This window comes from Lates calcarifer, linkage group LG20 (assembly GCF_001640805.2).
Source record: "Lates calcarifer isolate ASB-BC8 linkage group LG20, TLL_Latcal_v3, whole genome shotgun sequence".
Lineage (NCBI taxonomy): Eukaryota > Metazoa > Chordata > Actinopteri > Centropomidae > Lates > Lates calcarifer.
The window spans coordinates 9,448,924-9,465,067 of NC_066852.1; the positions used below are offsets into that span (position 1 = coordinate 9,448,924).

The window sequence follows — 16,144 nt, forward strand, 5'->3', positions numbered from 1 at the left end:
TCAAATGAGATGTTTTGTTTAAATTATGCTAAAAGCTTTAGGGGACTGCTGCTAAAAGAATGGGCATGTCTCCTGCAGCACACCTCTATGGAAAATGTAGTCATGCTGTCGGTCTTGTGACACTGACCCGGCTCAACTCCACCACTACACGGGACAGTTGCCAAGGAAGAGAGGATCACTGCAATGGAATGAGAAAGGGAAATAATCAAGGGATTTTAATCCGGGGGGAAAAACCAGCAACCTGCAGAACAGTTTATCAGGGGCATTATTAATAGGAGCGTCATCAAACGTGTTTCAGAGACATTGTGTGTATGCTGCGTGTGTTTAACATACAGATAAGTTAAACAGTTAAATTATTTTTCTGTCCAACTTTGGAGTCTACTGCTTCTCGAAATAGGCTGCCCCTGCGCTCTCCAGCATGCCTGGTAGCAGCTGGCTCAGAGAGGAGAGAAGTTGTCAAAGAGGGGACAGCATTGTCCACTGATTTAAAAATAATAATGATAATATTAAAAGTCAGGGCGTTGGATAAAAAGGGAATGTGGTGGCAGTAGTATGATATAGATTAGTGTGCCCCCCCCCCCCGAACATCCCCGCATTATCTAGCTCTAATTATAGACTAATAAACGTTAGACCAGTCTGTTTAAACCAATAAGCGCTAAAGCCTCACATTGATTCCTCCCCTTAGTCTGTCAGAGGGGGACATCTGTGTGTTCATGTCTTGATGTGGTCTCGTGCAAGTGGCGGGCTCGGGACAGGATATCCGTGGAGCGCGCTCGAGAGGAAAAACTGACGGCAGTGTCATTGCGACCTTGAAGCAAGGTCATTCTGTCTCTGCTGCAGACACTGCAATTCTGCGGAGCTGCATCATACTGGTGCAGAGTCTGCATTATCATCCCGTCAGAGGCGAAACCGGTCATGCTATATTCATTAGATTCACCCAGAAAGCGGAAAATTGGATTTTTTAGAGACACTGAATGTTTTGAGATTTACTGCATCATAATATTACAAGTGTGGCTGTCTTAAGACACGGCGGGGTTGTCGACGATGTGTGAAGAATGGAAAAAGTAGAAACACACTGTGAATACCAGCTGGTGTCCCCAGGGTGTTTCTTACAGCGGGTCGTGACCTCAGACAGGTGTCCCCTGATAGGCTACATAAATACCAAGACGCTTTTGTGCCTGTGATCCACAAAAAGTATTGGGCACTGCATCAGAGCTGTGCATGTACTGAGTCATAGATAACACCACTGATAGAGAACAGTCTCCACCTGTACTATAAACACTATGATCACTATATAATCTCTATGACTGTAGTACCAGGTATAAAGCTGCAGTTGTAGGTTGAAGGATTTAAAGAGCACGGTGGTCTTCAGTTAGTCCTGGTCCATACAGCTGAACAAGGAGAAGACCTGACCCATGAAGACATGTAAGTGCTGATGTGACCGGGTTACAGTCCACTGAAGTGACCCCATGAGCATATAAAGGTTTTGTTTAAGATGTGTTAAGATGTCTGAATGAGAAAATGTCCCCATTATGGAACAGCTCCAGGATTTTTTTTTTCTAAATAACATGATCACTGCAGTCTGCGTCTGTGCTGTTCAGCTTATGAAACAACTCATTCAAATCTGGAATATTGTAGACGTAACATATTTGAACTCTATTTTAGGATGGATTTTCCCTTTAACTCCAGGTCAGGAGTGTAGCCTACATCAGCACTACAAACACTGCCAGTTATCTGCCTCCTAGCGGCAGCACAGTAAAACTGCAGCAGCGGTGCTGATGACGTTATAGCAGCTGAGCGTGTGTCCTCCAGTAAAAGGTCACCCACTGCCACTGCACATCATCACTGCTTGCTGACTTCCTGATCGCAGTGCCAGAACGCTGCCTTTTCTTTTCACATTTCCCGCAGTTAAGAGTCAGATTTCCAAAGGCCATAAAACTTACTTACTCTCCATAAAAACATTTGGTGACAAAAGGCAGACTGCAGTTTGTCTAATTTCAAATCATTTAGGGGGTCACTAACAGACATTTGCAAGTCTTCTGAGATTTCAGTCAAAGCCGTTGGATGTATTGAAGTATACTGAACAGTTTAGTCTAGGACTGGTGTTCAGGGGAAAATGTGTCAATGTGTGCCATCTGCTGGTTGTGTTCAAAGAGAGGTGAAAAAAAATCAGCATTCATTTTATTTAGGTGGGGAGAGGGATAATTATTAATAACTAACTACAAATTTAATCTCTCAGATATTTGTGACATGAGCACACATTAGACGTCCTTTCAAAAAACTGAAAATACAGATAATAAAAGATCTGCAGGCACAGTTTGTCGTTGCACCATGTTTGTCCTTGGTGCCATTTTCAGATTGAAACACCAAGGTAGAGTTACCAGCCAAGTATCACTTACATGGATCAACTGAGGAGCTATAGCACATGCTAAAAGGGCCATATTGACAACTTGAAGGACATTCGGTGCGTCCACCTTACAGTACTGTATGTACAGTATGCTGTTAAAGTCCTGCTGCACATGTCGTTCTCTACCAGCCCAAACTGGTCTGTAGTGAGCATTAAAGCCACACAAATGTCTTCATCCTTGCCATGAAATTACAAGACACTTTCTTCTGCCTCTGTGCACAATACTTCATTTCAGTTTAACTTTAGCTTTTGTTTGTGTTAGTGGTGTTGTTTTTAGTCATGCTATCAGCATGGCTCTAAGGATGTTGGTTTGTTGTTTGTCAGCCACTTAAGCCAGACTGAAATATCAATAACTCTTTGATGGATTGCCATGAAATTTAGAAATTTCTGACTGTCATGGTGCCCAGAAGGTGAATCCTACTGACATTTGTAATCCCCTGACTTTAAAAAAAAGTGTGAAAAGTTAGTGAACCCTTTGGAATAATCTGTATTTTTATGTAAATTTGTCTTAAAATATGGTCTTTATCTAAGTTAAAATTATGAGCAAACAACACTTTTTTTTTTTTAATTAATAACACACACATGATTTGTATTGTATCTGAATCCAAAGGCTAATAACATCAGCAAAAGCTGATTGGAGGCAGGAGTTAACAAACCTGGAGTCCAGCCAATGAAACACGATTTTAAATTATTCACAAGAGGCATCTGCTGCTGAGAGCCAAGCATCACAAAAAAGATGTCAGAAGATTTACAATCAAGAGTTGTTGATTTGTCCAAAGCTGGAAAGGGTTACAAAGTCATCTCTTCCCTCCCAACCCTTATAAGGTATCTTATAAGATAATGTCAGGTCGGCTATCCATCAGCTTCAGCTCAGTAGGACACAATGGACCCAAACATCAAAGTAAATCTACCACAGAATTACTTCAAATAAAGAAAATTCACCTTTTGGAGCGACCCAGTCACAGTCCAGGCCTTAACCCATTGGAAATGCTGTGAAGTGACCTCCAGCGAGCTGTTCACACAAGACTTTCTCAGAGTATGGCTGAGCTGAAGCTGTTCTGTAGAAAGAATGGTCTGAAATTCCTTCTGAACGCCATGCACATACCTGAAGCAGTGGTTATCGACCAGTTATTAAATCTTAACTTTCTCACTGCGAATGTTTAATGTGTGTCAGTTAAAAAAACACAAAAGATTCTAACTGTTTGTGCATTATTAGCTTAAGTACAAGACTTAAATGAAGATCAGATCACATGTTCATCCAGTTGTACTCTATGTTTAAGCTAATTAGCAAATCTTATGATGTAAACAATCTAAACTAAGAGGGTGAACAAGGTGAACATTATACCTGCTAAACATCAGCATGTTTGCATGAGCATTAAAGCTTAAAGAAGTTCTGGTTCATGTTCTGGGCCATTAGGGCACCTTGAACACTGCAGCCAAATTTAATTAAGTCTGGCACACATCTTGTTGCTAAGTCCTGGTTTTCAGAGGCTGAGTCTTTTTGGTCTCTGAAGACACATTATATACCTCACTGTGATTCAGCTCTCTATAATGCAACTTTGTTGTGCTCGACCCCAGCTTTGATAGTAATGTCGGTCTGCTTCTTCATATAAGAATACTTAGGCACAGCACTGCTTTCATTCAAAAAATCTTTATTATATGCAGTACAGTAGGATTAACGCCATCAAAATGCAAATATTATGCTTGTACACAGTATTTAGAAAAGTTTTGTTACATACCAAAAATGTAAAGAGCCTGTTTAGTACCCGTTTATTTGTTGGCAGGATTTAAGAGAAACTGTCTCGGACCAAAGCAACTTCTCTTTAACAAGAGCTCCTCGCCATTGTGGTAAGGTTCTGAACAAATGGGTTTTGGTTGCTCTCTCCTGTTTTTTTTTTACACTATTTGGATTAGTAAAAGGCAGGGAACCCTCATGTTGAGAGGATAGTAGTGCATTTCTGTCTTGGCCCAGTAGAGAGCAGTAGCTCTTCAGAAAGTAATGGGAACATTGGCATAAAAATCTCTTCATCATCTTTGACTTGAGGCATACACACTCTCATGCTAAGGACATTAAATGCAAACCACAAGTGGATAAGGCTTCTGCAACATGTTTTCATTTTAAGTGTCTGTAGACAAGCGGTACATATACACAATAAATCGCTACGCTGAAAACTCCTCTGTCAGATTTTTCAATACATCTCATAACTCTCACGTTGATACTTGTCATAGTCTTGGAGTTTCTGTAACCAGCTTGAATCTTAAGGCTTCACTGGTAGATCTGGAACTGGTTTGGGGTTTCCATTTGGCTCCTTCTTGTTAGGATTCGACCTGTTGCTTTTTGGGCTTCTCTGAGGAACAGGCCTTCTCTGGCGTCTCCTCTTTGGCTGACGAGAACGTACAGAGTTGGGTTGTGCTGGATCCAGCAGAGGATCCAAATGTAGTTTACCACTCTGAGCATCTGAGGATTCATCAATAAATGCAAGGTTCTCCCCAAAGTAGTCCAGGGGCTGAGACAGGTGGGGATCTGGAAGAGGCTCCTCCTTTTCAGGCTCTGCAGTTTTTTCTTCAGGGACTCGATCTGTCTGAGTGGCCTGAGAGTCTGTTTCTGATCCAGACCCTGATTCATTAGAGGAGGAGGAGGAGGAAGAGGAGTAAGATCCAGAATCTGTTTGACCCTCGCCTTGCTCTTCTTTCCCCTCAGGAACCCCTGTAGCTGACACACTGTGACCATGGCTGCGAGAGCCATGGCTGCGAGAGCCATGGCGGCGCTTTCGCCGGCGGCGTTTAAAGGGGTCATCAATTTTTCCAGGAATGCGGAAATCCACTGACATATTCTGGATGTTCTGAGTCCAGTCAGTGGCGTGGGCTCGCAGTTCTTCCATCTAAGAGAAGGGGATAAAACCAGACATGATGGAGAGAAAATGGTAGAGACAAGACATGATAAAACAGAAAGGAGAACACCAGTACCTCAGCTCTGGTCTTCTTAGAAAGAACCCGAAGCCAGTTGCCAATCATTGTCAGGATAGATGCAAAGTAGGCAAGACCCAGCAAGATCCAGAACCACACCAAGGGCTTGTACCAGTGGTCACTCCCTTCAATTCCAGAATCCCCTTTGAGAAGACACAGACATCTAAGTATACAGCAGCAGTGAGTTAAGACAACATATTCATACATCCATCTATCCTTTCCCACGGAGTAAATAAACATTTAAGACAGGAGATACTATGCAGCAGATTAGATAATCAATAATTCATCTCTTACAAGGAAATTGTCCTGAATAATTTATGACGTAAATGAAAATTCTCTCTCCTAAGTGAGCTTAATGCGCAACAACTGACAGGTATATTTAAGGATGACTAATTAAGTTATATCAGCAACTCATCTACAGATCAGTAACTTCAGCGACTAAGCAAATACATGTAAAACAAGCTCAGAGGAACTGAAAATATGTTGAGATGTCCTGAGTAGATTTTTTATTAATGTGTATGTTAAAGCATGTCCAGTGATAACAAACTGTGGTGTGCACAGTGATCAATGAGTGTTGAAATGTCCTTAATTCTTAACCTGGCTATTAAATGGGTATATATCTGTGCAGTGGACCAGCCACTGAAAAAGTTAATTTATTCAAGTATCATCTTTATATATAATCTTGGAATACATTTTCTGCTACTACTACACTCCACTCAACAACTCTGAGGGAAACATTGTACTTTGTATTCCACTACACTTCCACTTTGATAGCTTTAGTTATTTACAAATTCAGGTTTTACTTTTATGTCCTCAGTCTATAATGTTCTATGATAAATAATATAATGTTCTTGAATAAATAAAAACAACACTTTATGAAGTGGTTAAAATAACCCCACCTCTAACCCAGCTCCAATGTTAAAATGTTGCTTACATGCCAGTTTATCCATAATAATCATCCAGTATCAATATTTTGACCTGTACCACATTGAAAGGGGGGATTCTGCATATTACCACTTGCTATTTTTATTTAGTTGATAATTCTTGTGTAGTTTAGCCCAGTAAAACTTTAAATGCAGGACCTGGAGTAGAGTATTTTCATAGTATCTTGTAATTTTGCTAGCCTACCTTTACTGAAAATATGTTTCACAGCATGTTGCTGTACCATCTCTCTCCTTCTGTCCTCATCTCTTATTGAATGCAGAATTCTTTTCATGTATTTAATTATTTTTTCGTAAGTGCAGGGAAACTATGTTAGTAACACAGTGCTGCTACATGGTTACTTGCAGTTACCACCAAGAGTTTTGCAATTAATGCTTTTTTTATCTAGTGTGTTTTGTGCAGGTGCCCATTCACTGTGTCCACTGACCTTGCCAGAAGAAGGGCTTTGAGAACATTTTGTGTGTTATGGAAGGGTGTATAAATATACAGTATATTAAAATGGGAACATTCTGCAATTTATGTTTTACATCTAAAAATCATATGTTACCTATATCCATTATGGCATGAGTTTTTTTTATTTGGCGGGGCCAGGCAGTTGCCTACCTTGCCTAATGCTAAAGTTCCCCTTTTCATTTCCACCCCCTTCCCCCTCAGAGAGGCTGTGCACACCACTTTTAAGCTATTTTAAGAAACATGTGGTGGATCAACTGCTGTATACCTGCAACATAGTCTCCAAACCCCACAGTTGTTAAGGTGATAACTACAAAGTACGCCGACTCCAGAAGGCTCCAACCCTCCACTCTTTGGAAAACTAGGATAGGCACTGCAACAAACAGCAGGCAACCCAACAGGATGGACAGAACGGCTGAGATCACTCGCACAATAGTGGGACTAACACGCCATTTCTGTCAGTAGGGTGAAACAGCACAATGGGATGAGACAAATAAAGGGAAGTGCATATACAGTTCAAACAAAGAAGACATATAGAGCTCTGTTTGGGTTCTGACCAGGAAGAGAGTCTCTATTTTGGCAACAGTTTTCCTCAGCCCAGTACCCAGATGGTCTCCGACTCCAGCGAGGAGGATACCGAACATTGGGATTCCCACCAGGGCGTAGAAAATGCAGAACAGCTGCCCTCCCTCTGTCTTGGGGGAGATGTTTCCAAAACCTGACACATGCAGGATCAGAGGTCAAAGACACAATCTCTAAACAGATTCCATTCAAAAATGAGTCCTCAGAATTAAATTGAATAGTCTTAATGGTTCTACTGGTTCTACACCTACCGATAGTTGTGATGATTGTTCCTGAGAAAAAAAAGGCACTGGCCAGATCCCATTGGCTGACAAAGGTGGTGTTGCTGCTGGGATCCACACCTGCACCGACAGCATCCACCACCTCCTGGTATGGGACAATGGAGAAGAGAGTTTACTGGTTAGTTAATGAAACAGTTAAATATTGATATTGGAAATAAAAAAGAGGGATTAATAGGAGACCTTTACAATAAATGAAAACATCACTGATTTCAAATTGTATACATGATTCATTTTGATGTATTGAAAGTTTCAAAGGCACACATGAGCATGAGTTTCTTTTATTGTCCGGTTAAAAATCAATCAAATTATTGCTCTGCAAATTAAGTTCTCTACAGTAGAGTTGGAAATGCAGTAGGAAATGCATGGTCATGATCAACAGCAGGCTGTCAGTGACAAAGAGGTGACTGGTGATGTACAACTGCGACGGCTCCATTCTGTCCCAAGTATATCGAATCCCTGCCAGCACAGATAATCTAATTGCCTGATCTAATTATTATTTGTTTTGTGTCTGTTGGTCCTTGAAGATATTTGTTAACTGAGCATGATGATGTTGTGACTGAACATAGTCTCTACAGACATTATTATTTGCAGTAAATTAGAAGTCTATGATTACAGAGACTGGGCTGTGTCTGTGTGATCCTGTCTGTTGGATTGATGCCACTGCATACAACATCTGTCCCAAATGATCTGGGAAAATTGATTTTGTTCTGTTGGTTACCAGTTGTATTTGTGCATTAATTTGATTTGCTAAAGCTTCTAATTAGTGTAAACATGGTCAAAATCGGCTCTCCTTGCTAAGTAGACATAGTGATGGAAATACTAGGTAATGATTTACCTGCATTTAATAAATACACGTAATACACTGTAGTGTGGTTTTGTGGCCAGAAGTTTTTTTTAACTCCTCAACTGGCTCAAGATAAACGTAAAGAATTCAGGGTCAAAGGGTAAATTGTGAGGTTAATCGTTTGCACCTGGGCCTCTATGTCTGTTTATTACAACAGGGAGTTTATCTGAACTATGTGGAGCCAGAAAAACAATGCTTTACCACAGTTCTATCAGACTATTTAGAATTTAAATGCTGTGATATTATCAGACAACAGAGCAGGTAAGAGTGTAGAGGAGATTACAAGCCATAAGTGAGAGCAGCACACCTCAGCTTCGCATGACTATGCAGCCACAGATATAACAATACACAGTATGCATACAAATGAAACAATTATAAACACACACCAATGCTATGAGCATGTCCACATTTAGTCATGACTGATTTTACAGATTCTACAACTAGCAGTTAACAGATACTCTTATTATGGATTAATATGTGTCAATCTGCAGGCCTCAAAAACAGCAGTGCCACAACACCATACACACAATCAACCACATTACCAGCCAGTAGCAGAAAATGTACAACTGTTCAAGGGTGACATCGGCTAGTGTGTGACATCTGACATTACTCAAGTTGAGAGCATAGTAGGAGGGCACTCTGGATCTATTGAAGACCTGTTGAAACGTCAGCTGACTTTGGTTGCAACAGCAACTAACAATAGATACCATCAAATCATTGGGTGTTAATTTATGTGAGTGCATTTCTATTTCTATTGCTGAGTAATAAACCAAGCTTACAGCCACAACTTCACCTGCAGCCCTGTAGCTGCGTAACCAGTCAGGTAGTAGCAGCTAAAGTGGTTTAGTTGCAGTGTCTGTGTACTGTCTTTATTTACAACAGCAGTTACTAGTTGGTTCATTTTTAATTGTTGTTTTTGCTAACAGGAGCTAACTTGCTATCTATCTGTATTTATTTCATTTTCTGTCTCTATGAATAAAGTCCTGTCTATATTGCTCTTCTGTTAATATTTTTTATTACATTGTCATGTTTATACTGTTTTTATAGCATTATCTTGTTTTTATCTTGCCTTTACTTGTATTTATGTCTTTCTATCTTTTCAATCACTTATGCTGCTGCAACGATGTAAATTTCCCCATTGTGGGACTAATAAAGGATTATCTTATCTTATCTTATCTTATCTTATCTTATCTTATCTTATCTAATTCTGGTAGCATGTATTGAGCTTGCTAGCTTAGCAACAGGAGACATATGATTGGCTGAAAGGCAAGAGGGCTGTGACAGAACCACTGTGTCATTATGAAAAGTGATCATAAAAAAAACTTGACATCAAATAAAATATGTCAGTGGGAAAAATGCATTTTCTGATCAGTAAACTAGATGCACTGAAGGAATGCACCAGATTTCTTGTCATCAAAATCAAAAACATGTGGCCTGCTTGACTAAAGGACCATACTGTTTACTTCTATTATGTCCTTCAGTCCCTTTAACCTTTATGCAAATGTCAGCGACAGCATCTATAGATCACTTTGCAGGCTAAAACAGTAATTTACAACTTTCATTCTGGAGCGAGGACAAACATCTCGGGATCACAGCACAGTTGCCAAACCAGCTCATAACACACAACCTATGCAAGGCTCAACTTTCATTCAGTTACACACACGCACTGGAGCTGATCCACCGTTACATTGCTGCACTGACCACACCTGTTATCTGCCCCACAGCCATGCTGTACTGCTCTACAGGGTCTCCAAGAAGCTTAACCAAGTAGGACCATAACCACTACACAAATCTGACAGGTCTCCTCAGGACACACAAGAAAGATTCAGAGTATGATAAGTTGTATTGTCAAGCAAGTCAAGCAATTTCCCAATGAATATAAAATATAAACAGAGCCAGTTATGTGTCAGACATCCAGCCAAAATGTATTTTTAGCTACAGGAGGTGGTCAGTCTCTAAGCTTCAGATCTTTTTTGGTGTTTGTTTATGTATAAATAACAACAAGCTGTGACTTTGTGCACAGTCACAGTCACTTTTGCGTGCACAGTTTATAGGTTCAGTAACCATGACCGTGTTGAGTGTTAGACAGAAGTCAAAAACAAAGAGAGAAAATCAATATTGCACCTGACAATAATTTCAAACAAAAATGATCAGCTCCAATTTAATTGCCCACAAAGTAATCTGCAAATTCAAAAGATCATAGTTGCATTTCACTTGTCAGTGGTCCCCTACCTGAGTCAGAATGATGAAGTCATTAAAGACCTGCCTGTTAAATTTTTTAAATGACAAAATATTAGAAGGAAAATCACTGTTTGGTTGAATCACTCGCAGTTTATGTCAAGGCTATAACCTGTGATGAGGCATTGCAAATAAATATTGCTTAATTTTAGGTCATTTAAATCTGGCGCAAACGTGACGTCACTCAAGCCCATTTGTAGACTACCCTCCATGCCATCCCACTTGATATTGTAAAAACATAAGGGAAGAGAAGACCTACCTAAGAGAGACTAATACCTGATTGGTGCTTGTTAAACACTCTCAAATAAAAGCCAAATGATGAGTGGCTGTTGTCAACTGTACCTGTATAAGCATCTCTAGGTCGTCTGAGCCGACACAGGTGAAGTTCAAAAGGAAGTCCCGGCGCTTGTCCTGCAGGTGCATGTGCGTGCCCTCCTCCCGCGGAGTCTCCAGGGCGCGGAACACCACGGCACCCAGCACCAAGTAGAGGAGCACCCCCGCGAGGATGGCGAGAAGAGTGGAGCAGCGCATGGCTACACCTCCACCCAGTCCGAACGAGGGCTGCTCTTTCTCTTTGCCAGCCTCAGCGCTGGTGTGGCCTGGATCCCAGCTGCTGCAGCTGAAACATCAGCAACCACACGAACGCAAGGGTTTCATACTGACCACAGCACCTCACAGCAGAAGAGGCTGCACACACGCCTGCAGCAGCCAGACTATTAGCTGCACACAAGGCATTAAATGGACTCAAGCCTCACCACACTGCTGACACACAGTAAATGCAACATCCCTGATAAAAAAGCCTGTCATCTGACCCGCGTAACACTTTAAACAGATGTGACTGCATGAAGGGCAATAAAGCTAAAATGATCCATGTCATGGGCACACAAACTGATAGACTCACAACACTTGTTCCCACCTGTCAATCCGCCTTAGATGTCCACGCCTTCGTCTTTTCCAGTCCCTCTTAGCACCAGGTCTGAGGATGGAGTCCCTGGATCCGTAACCACTGGGGAGCCCGTCCACCTCACACTCTGAAGGAGGGGACACTGCACAGGGACACAGACAAATATTTTCATATGCCGTTAAGCATTCACAGCATTTTTCTCAGTTATTTGAACAACAATATGTTCACCTTCGCACAAACACAAAAGCTCTCAGTAGCGAGGATAATCCTAAATGATAGGCAACCATAAACAACAAGGTGAGGCTTTCATGCAGGGAGAGATATCACTGTTGTGGAATAAAAGCCACCTGTTGTTGTTGTTGTTACACATGGTCTGTACCCATCTTTTAGTCATATGCACCCTAAAGGTTTGTGATGACATGTGAGACAGCTCAGCTTTGTTGTTCCGCCCACATCTACACACCTAGGTGAGGACTGGATGGAGAGAAGGGGGAATTGTAACTCTCAGTGGGAACAATGCCTCATTTTATTTCCTTTAGTTGATGCTGATCAGCAGTTGGAGAAGAAATACTGTAAAGTACAGGTCCCTCCAGATACAGCAGATAGGACCTTAAGAGATCTTTGTAAATGTTAAAGAAGCTGAAGCCCTGGATAAGTGATGATGTTGGTCATTGTTGGCTCAAACCAAGGAAGTTATTCTCATTTAAACCTGAAACTGGAGCCAAGGCTCTGCACCCTGATGCATCTTTACCTTGTTAGAGCAAAGGAGTTGAGAAACTGAGGGATGCGTCAGACACTCCCTTTGTCCTGGAAATTTCGGAAATAATTTAAGAGGGCAGGATTTTATCATTTGGACCAGTAGGCCTGCCGCTTGCAATTCATTCTGCATCACTGGACTGCAAGCCAGAATAAAAAAGAAACAAGCTTCTCTCTTCAAAAGTTCGGTGACTGCAGCTCTTTAGTCAGCAGATCCTCTGGTCTTGATCCAAAATTAGGGCAATAAAGTGTCACACGGTGACAGCAAAATATACACTTGCTCTCCAAACAGTTTTACAGCTGCTGGGAAGAAACAAAGGGACTGTCCACTTACTAAATTGAACACATTACGGCTAGACATTAGCAGTATACAGTCGTCATAACTACATTATACTGGATTAAGATTTTTTTATACACACATACAGTACATGTCATAAAACAGGTATAAAAAATGGGACATGTGATGATCACACATGTAACTTAAAATTCATGAATTACTTAAAGAACACAATGATCCACATTTTGGATCATCAGCAAATATATTATTCAGTGTTTTTGGCACAACTGTACAGTTAAAAAGAACAACTGCTCATCCAACATCTATCAAAATGGATCAAACAAGACACACTACAATAAAGCAGCTAATGTACTAAGACAGACATAACATAGAATGCCAGACAGATTATGCACCACCAGACAAAAGGAAATTGTACTATGGCTTGCATTAAGTGCCAACAGTGCTGCTGCTACTGCTGCTGCAGCCGAGCCACAGCCATAGTGATCCCATTTTATTACCATTTAGAGTCCCACCGGGTCCACAAGATGTATGGTAGTGACTGAAGTGCCTGACTGTCCAGCCCGTGTCTGCTTACCTCAAAATGAAGGATCATAAGAATCCAGAGTACCAGTCGCCTCATGCAGAGTGTTTCATGAGTTCAGGCAGCCGCATACAGGGAGCGTGTGTGAGTGTGAGTATGTGTGTGAGTGTGTGAGGAGGGTGGCTGTTGCTGAGCGTACAAGAGAGAAAAAGATACTCAATCAAACTGACTTTATATACAGGGTGAGAGAGTGAATTAAAGAGAGAGAGAGAGAGAGAGAGAGAGAGAGAGAGAGAGAGAGAGAGCAGAACAGATAAAGGTAGAGGTGATGGTGAAAGCTAGAGTCCAGTTAGATGAATTTGTTTTTCAAGCAGCAGGTAACGATTTTAGACAGAAAAGCTACTGTGATTTTTTTAAATTTTTTTTTACCTCAGTCTGTAATTACAATTTTCATTGTTATTTTCTCCTGTGAAATAGTATTCACGTGCAGGCTGTGTACAATGTACAGCGGCAGTGGCTGGAGTCATATCTTTGCACAGCTGTCAATAACCCTATGGTATGGGATCAATTTTTAAGATTCATTGAGGTCTGATTGGTGTTACAGTGCCAACGCTGCAGGGGGAGGCCAGCTCAGCTCCAGCCCCACTCTCAACATCCCATCCTCCTCACAAGCTGCCTGACAGAACTGCTGCTGCTCTCTTTCTCTATTTATGTGAGTGTGTGTGTATTTTTTCTTTTTACAGGAGAGGGATAAGGTTTCTCAGACAGATCCAGGAGACTGAAGTGAACTCTCAGATGTTCCTCTCACACATTGTAAGTACCAGGTCAGGTTGGGTCATTTCTGCTACACGTTTCAGATTCCTGGCTTTGAAGTTTAACAGTGTTATTCAATTAATTACATCTCTCCATATCAATAAGATGACTTTCCTCAGGTTACTGTCTAATTACAGCTGTACAGTTTGAGTGTATCTGCCCTTTCTCTGAACAACAGTCTGTTCAGCCCACATGTCAAATACATACACTGTATTGATGTATTTACTCATATAATGTCTTGAGAGAAAAGTTTTTGCATAATTTACAAACCTATACAGCCATGCTAATGTTCCTGTGAGGCTTTACTTCAGCAGTTTTTTAGCTAGATGTCAACATGCTAACATGCTAACATGCTTACAATGACAATGCTAACATGCTAATTCAAAACAAGTAAAATGTTTACCATTTACACAGTTTTATTGAGTGTTAGCATGCTAACATTTGCAAATGTTAGTTACATAAAAATGTGCCATCATCCCCCTGGGCCATTCCATAATCAGTGATGATGGTGATCTTGTCTTAACAAAGGATGATCCCAGGTTTTATGTGCTGTTGTCATTGATGCACATTGTTTTATGTTTAGTAAAAGTTGGAATAAACAATACAAGCAATGGCTTCACTGTGCTGGATAGTAAAAAAAAAAAAAAAAAGACATATGGAAAATAAGCTCGTCTTGTTTTCTTGAAAGGGAGACAAACGGGCAACACAGAGAAACAATGAAGATTATAAAGCCAAGTTGGCAAATACCCAAAATGCTGTAGTGTTGCTCAGTCAGGGCCAACCATCACTATCTGTGAGGATCAAATTTATTAGTCTATTACTCAGCGAAACAAGTAATTTAAAGTAACACACATTTAATGAATACATACAGTCATTACTTGATTAGAGTAATCCATCATAAAAATGACTCTTTTGTAGACGTGGCTTTTGAGTGTATCAGTGTTGTTGCCTATGACCACAGTTGAGTTGGGATGGCGGTGATCAATTGATAGTCAGTCAAACACTGGAAAGTAACTCATTATAAGTACTCATGGTACTCAAGTACTCATGGTATTGATGGATCAGCTGGTGCTTGTGCATACTATGTAAATGGTTACCTCCTAAATGCCATTAAATCCTTTTATAGCGATCTTGTATTGTTACCTCCAATACCAAGTCCAAGTTTATCTCGAAACAAGAACTCAGTTCATCCTACTTTGCCTGATATATTGCCCTCACACACTTTGCCAGTCAGCTGAAGCCCCTGGAAACCACTAACTGAGAGTAAGTGAACAGAGATGTATTTCTTTAGCTTTGAGGACAGCTAAAAAATACATGAGGGAAGAAAAAGCTGGAGCTTTAGGACAGCTGGGAAAAGCTGGAGTTCAGATAAGCAAACACAAGATACTGGTGCTGCTACATTAAGGTGTGCTGGTGAGGGTGGTTTGATTGAGCTATGTGCTGTTTGTCTGTTTTACAAATGAGGTGAGAGGTGGTGTTTGTGAGAGGAATCTCAACAGGCCATGACAGAGGAGCAGGTCGTTGGGGTTGAGCAGACTTAGTGATCCCATTAGCTTAGTGCTGCCGTGATGGCTGACAGTGAGGTCGAATGTTACTGAGTGGGGAGGGTGTGCAGCTGTTCTGCAGTGTCACTGCAACTCCCTGTTGAGTCTTTCGAAGCTGTCAACAAAACTTGTTGTAGCAGGGAGGGGCCTGTTTGGATAAAGGCAAATACTCTGTCATGGGAATGTAAAGCTTCAAGTCCAACTGAAATCACATGCAGCCATTTCTCAAAAACCCTGTCTTTTTATTCATTTTCAATGCAAATATGGTTTAGTATAAAAACTATTTTGTAGAGTATTTTGTATTTTGTCAGATTAATGCAAAAATAGGTGGCACTATCGTAAAACCAAAAAGCATGAAATATAATGTTTTCCCTTTCAATCTTGGATTTAGTCTCAAAGGACAACACGGGACATGTGATTTACAGAGCAGATACATAAAAGCTGTGGCAGGAAAAATACATACAGTTTAATTTCAGTTGGACCTATGTATACATACTATATATACTGTACCTAATATACTATATAAATAAAACATTAAAGGCCAATTGTTAAATGATCTTTGTATTTCAGCACAGTCATTTATCTCAGGCACTAAAAT

General features: G+C 40.7%; 1 protein-coding gene across 2 annotated transcripts; it reads right to left on the reverse strand.

Annotated features, from left to right (window-relative positions):
* Window positions 1-4,042: 4,042 nt before the first annotated feature.
* Window positions 4,043-13,414, reverse strand: LOC108893142 (potassium channel subfamily K member 4). Of its 2 annotated transcripts, none has more exons than XM_018690987.2 (8): window positions 13,244-13,414; window positions 11,628-11,757; window positions 11,054-11,330; window positions 7,600-7,714; window positions 7,324-7,484; window positions 7,035-7,221; window positions 5,375-5,517; window positions 4,043-5,289 (listed from the first exon to the last, which is right to left on the reverse strand). In XM_018690987.2, the coding sequence occupies exons 3-8, from the start codon at window positions 11,240-11,242 to the stop codon at window positions 4,666-4,668; spliced, it is 1,419 nt and encodes a 472-aa protein (XP_018546503.1). In that variant the 5' UTR covers window positions 11,243-11,330; window positions 11,628-11,757; window positions 13,244-13,414; the 3' UTR covers window positions 4,043-4,665. The 2 variants fall into 2 exon arrangements, with proteins under 2 accessions (XP_018546503.1, XP_018546504.1); XM_018690988.2 differs by having other exon boundaries at window positions 13,167-13,246.
* Window positions 13,415-16,144: the final 2,730 nt, after the last annotated feature.

What these genes read in the sequence shown, in the direction of transcription:
- LOC108893142 (XM_018690987.2), bottom strand. Translation starts at nt 11,242, where the DNA reads ATGCGCTGCTCCACTCTTCTCGCCATCCTCGCGGGGGTGCTCCTCTAC. An exon ending in AACAATCATCACAACTATCG is followed by an intron (nt 7,485 to 7,599) that starts GTAGGTGTAGAA and finishes TGCATGTGTCAG; the next exon opens with GTTTTGGAAACATCTCCCCC. An exon ending in AAATAGAGACTCTCTTCCTG is followed by an intron (nt 7,222 to 7,323) that starts GTCAGAACCCAA and finishes CCCTACTGACAG; the next exon opens with AAATGGCGTGTTAGTCCCAC.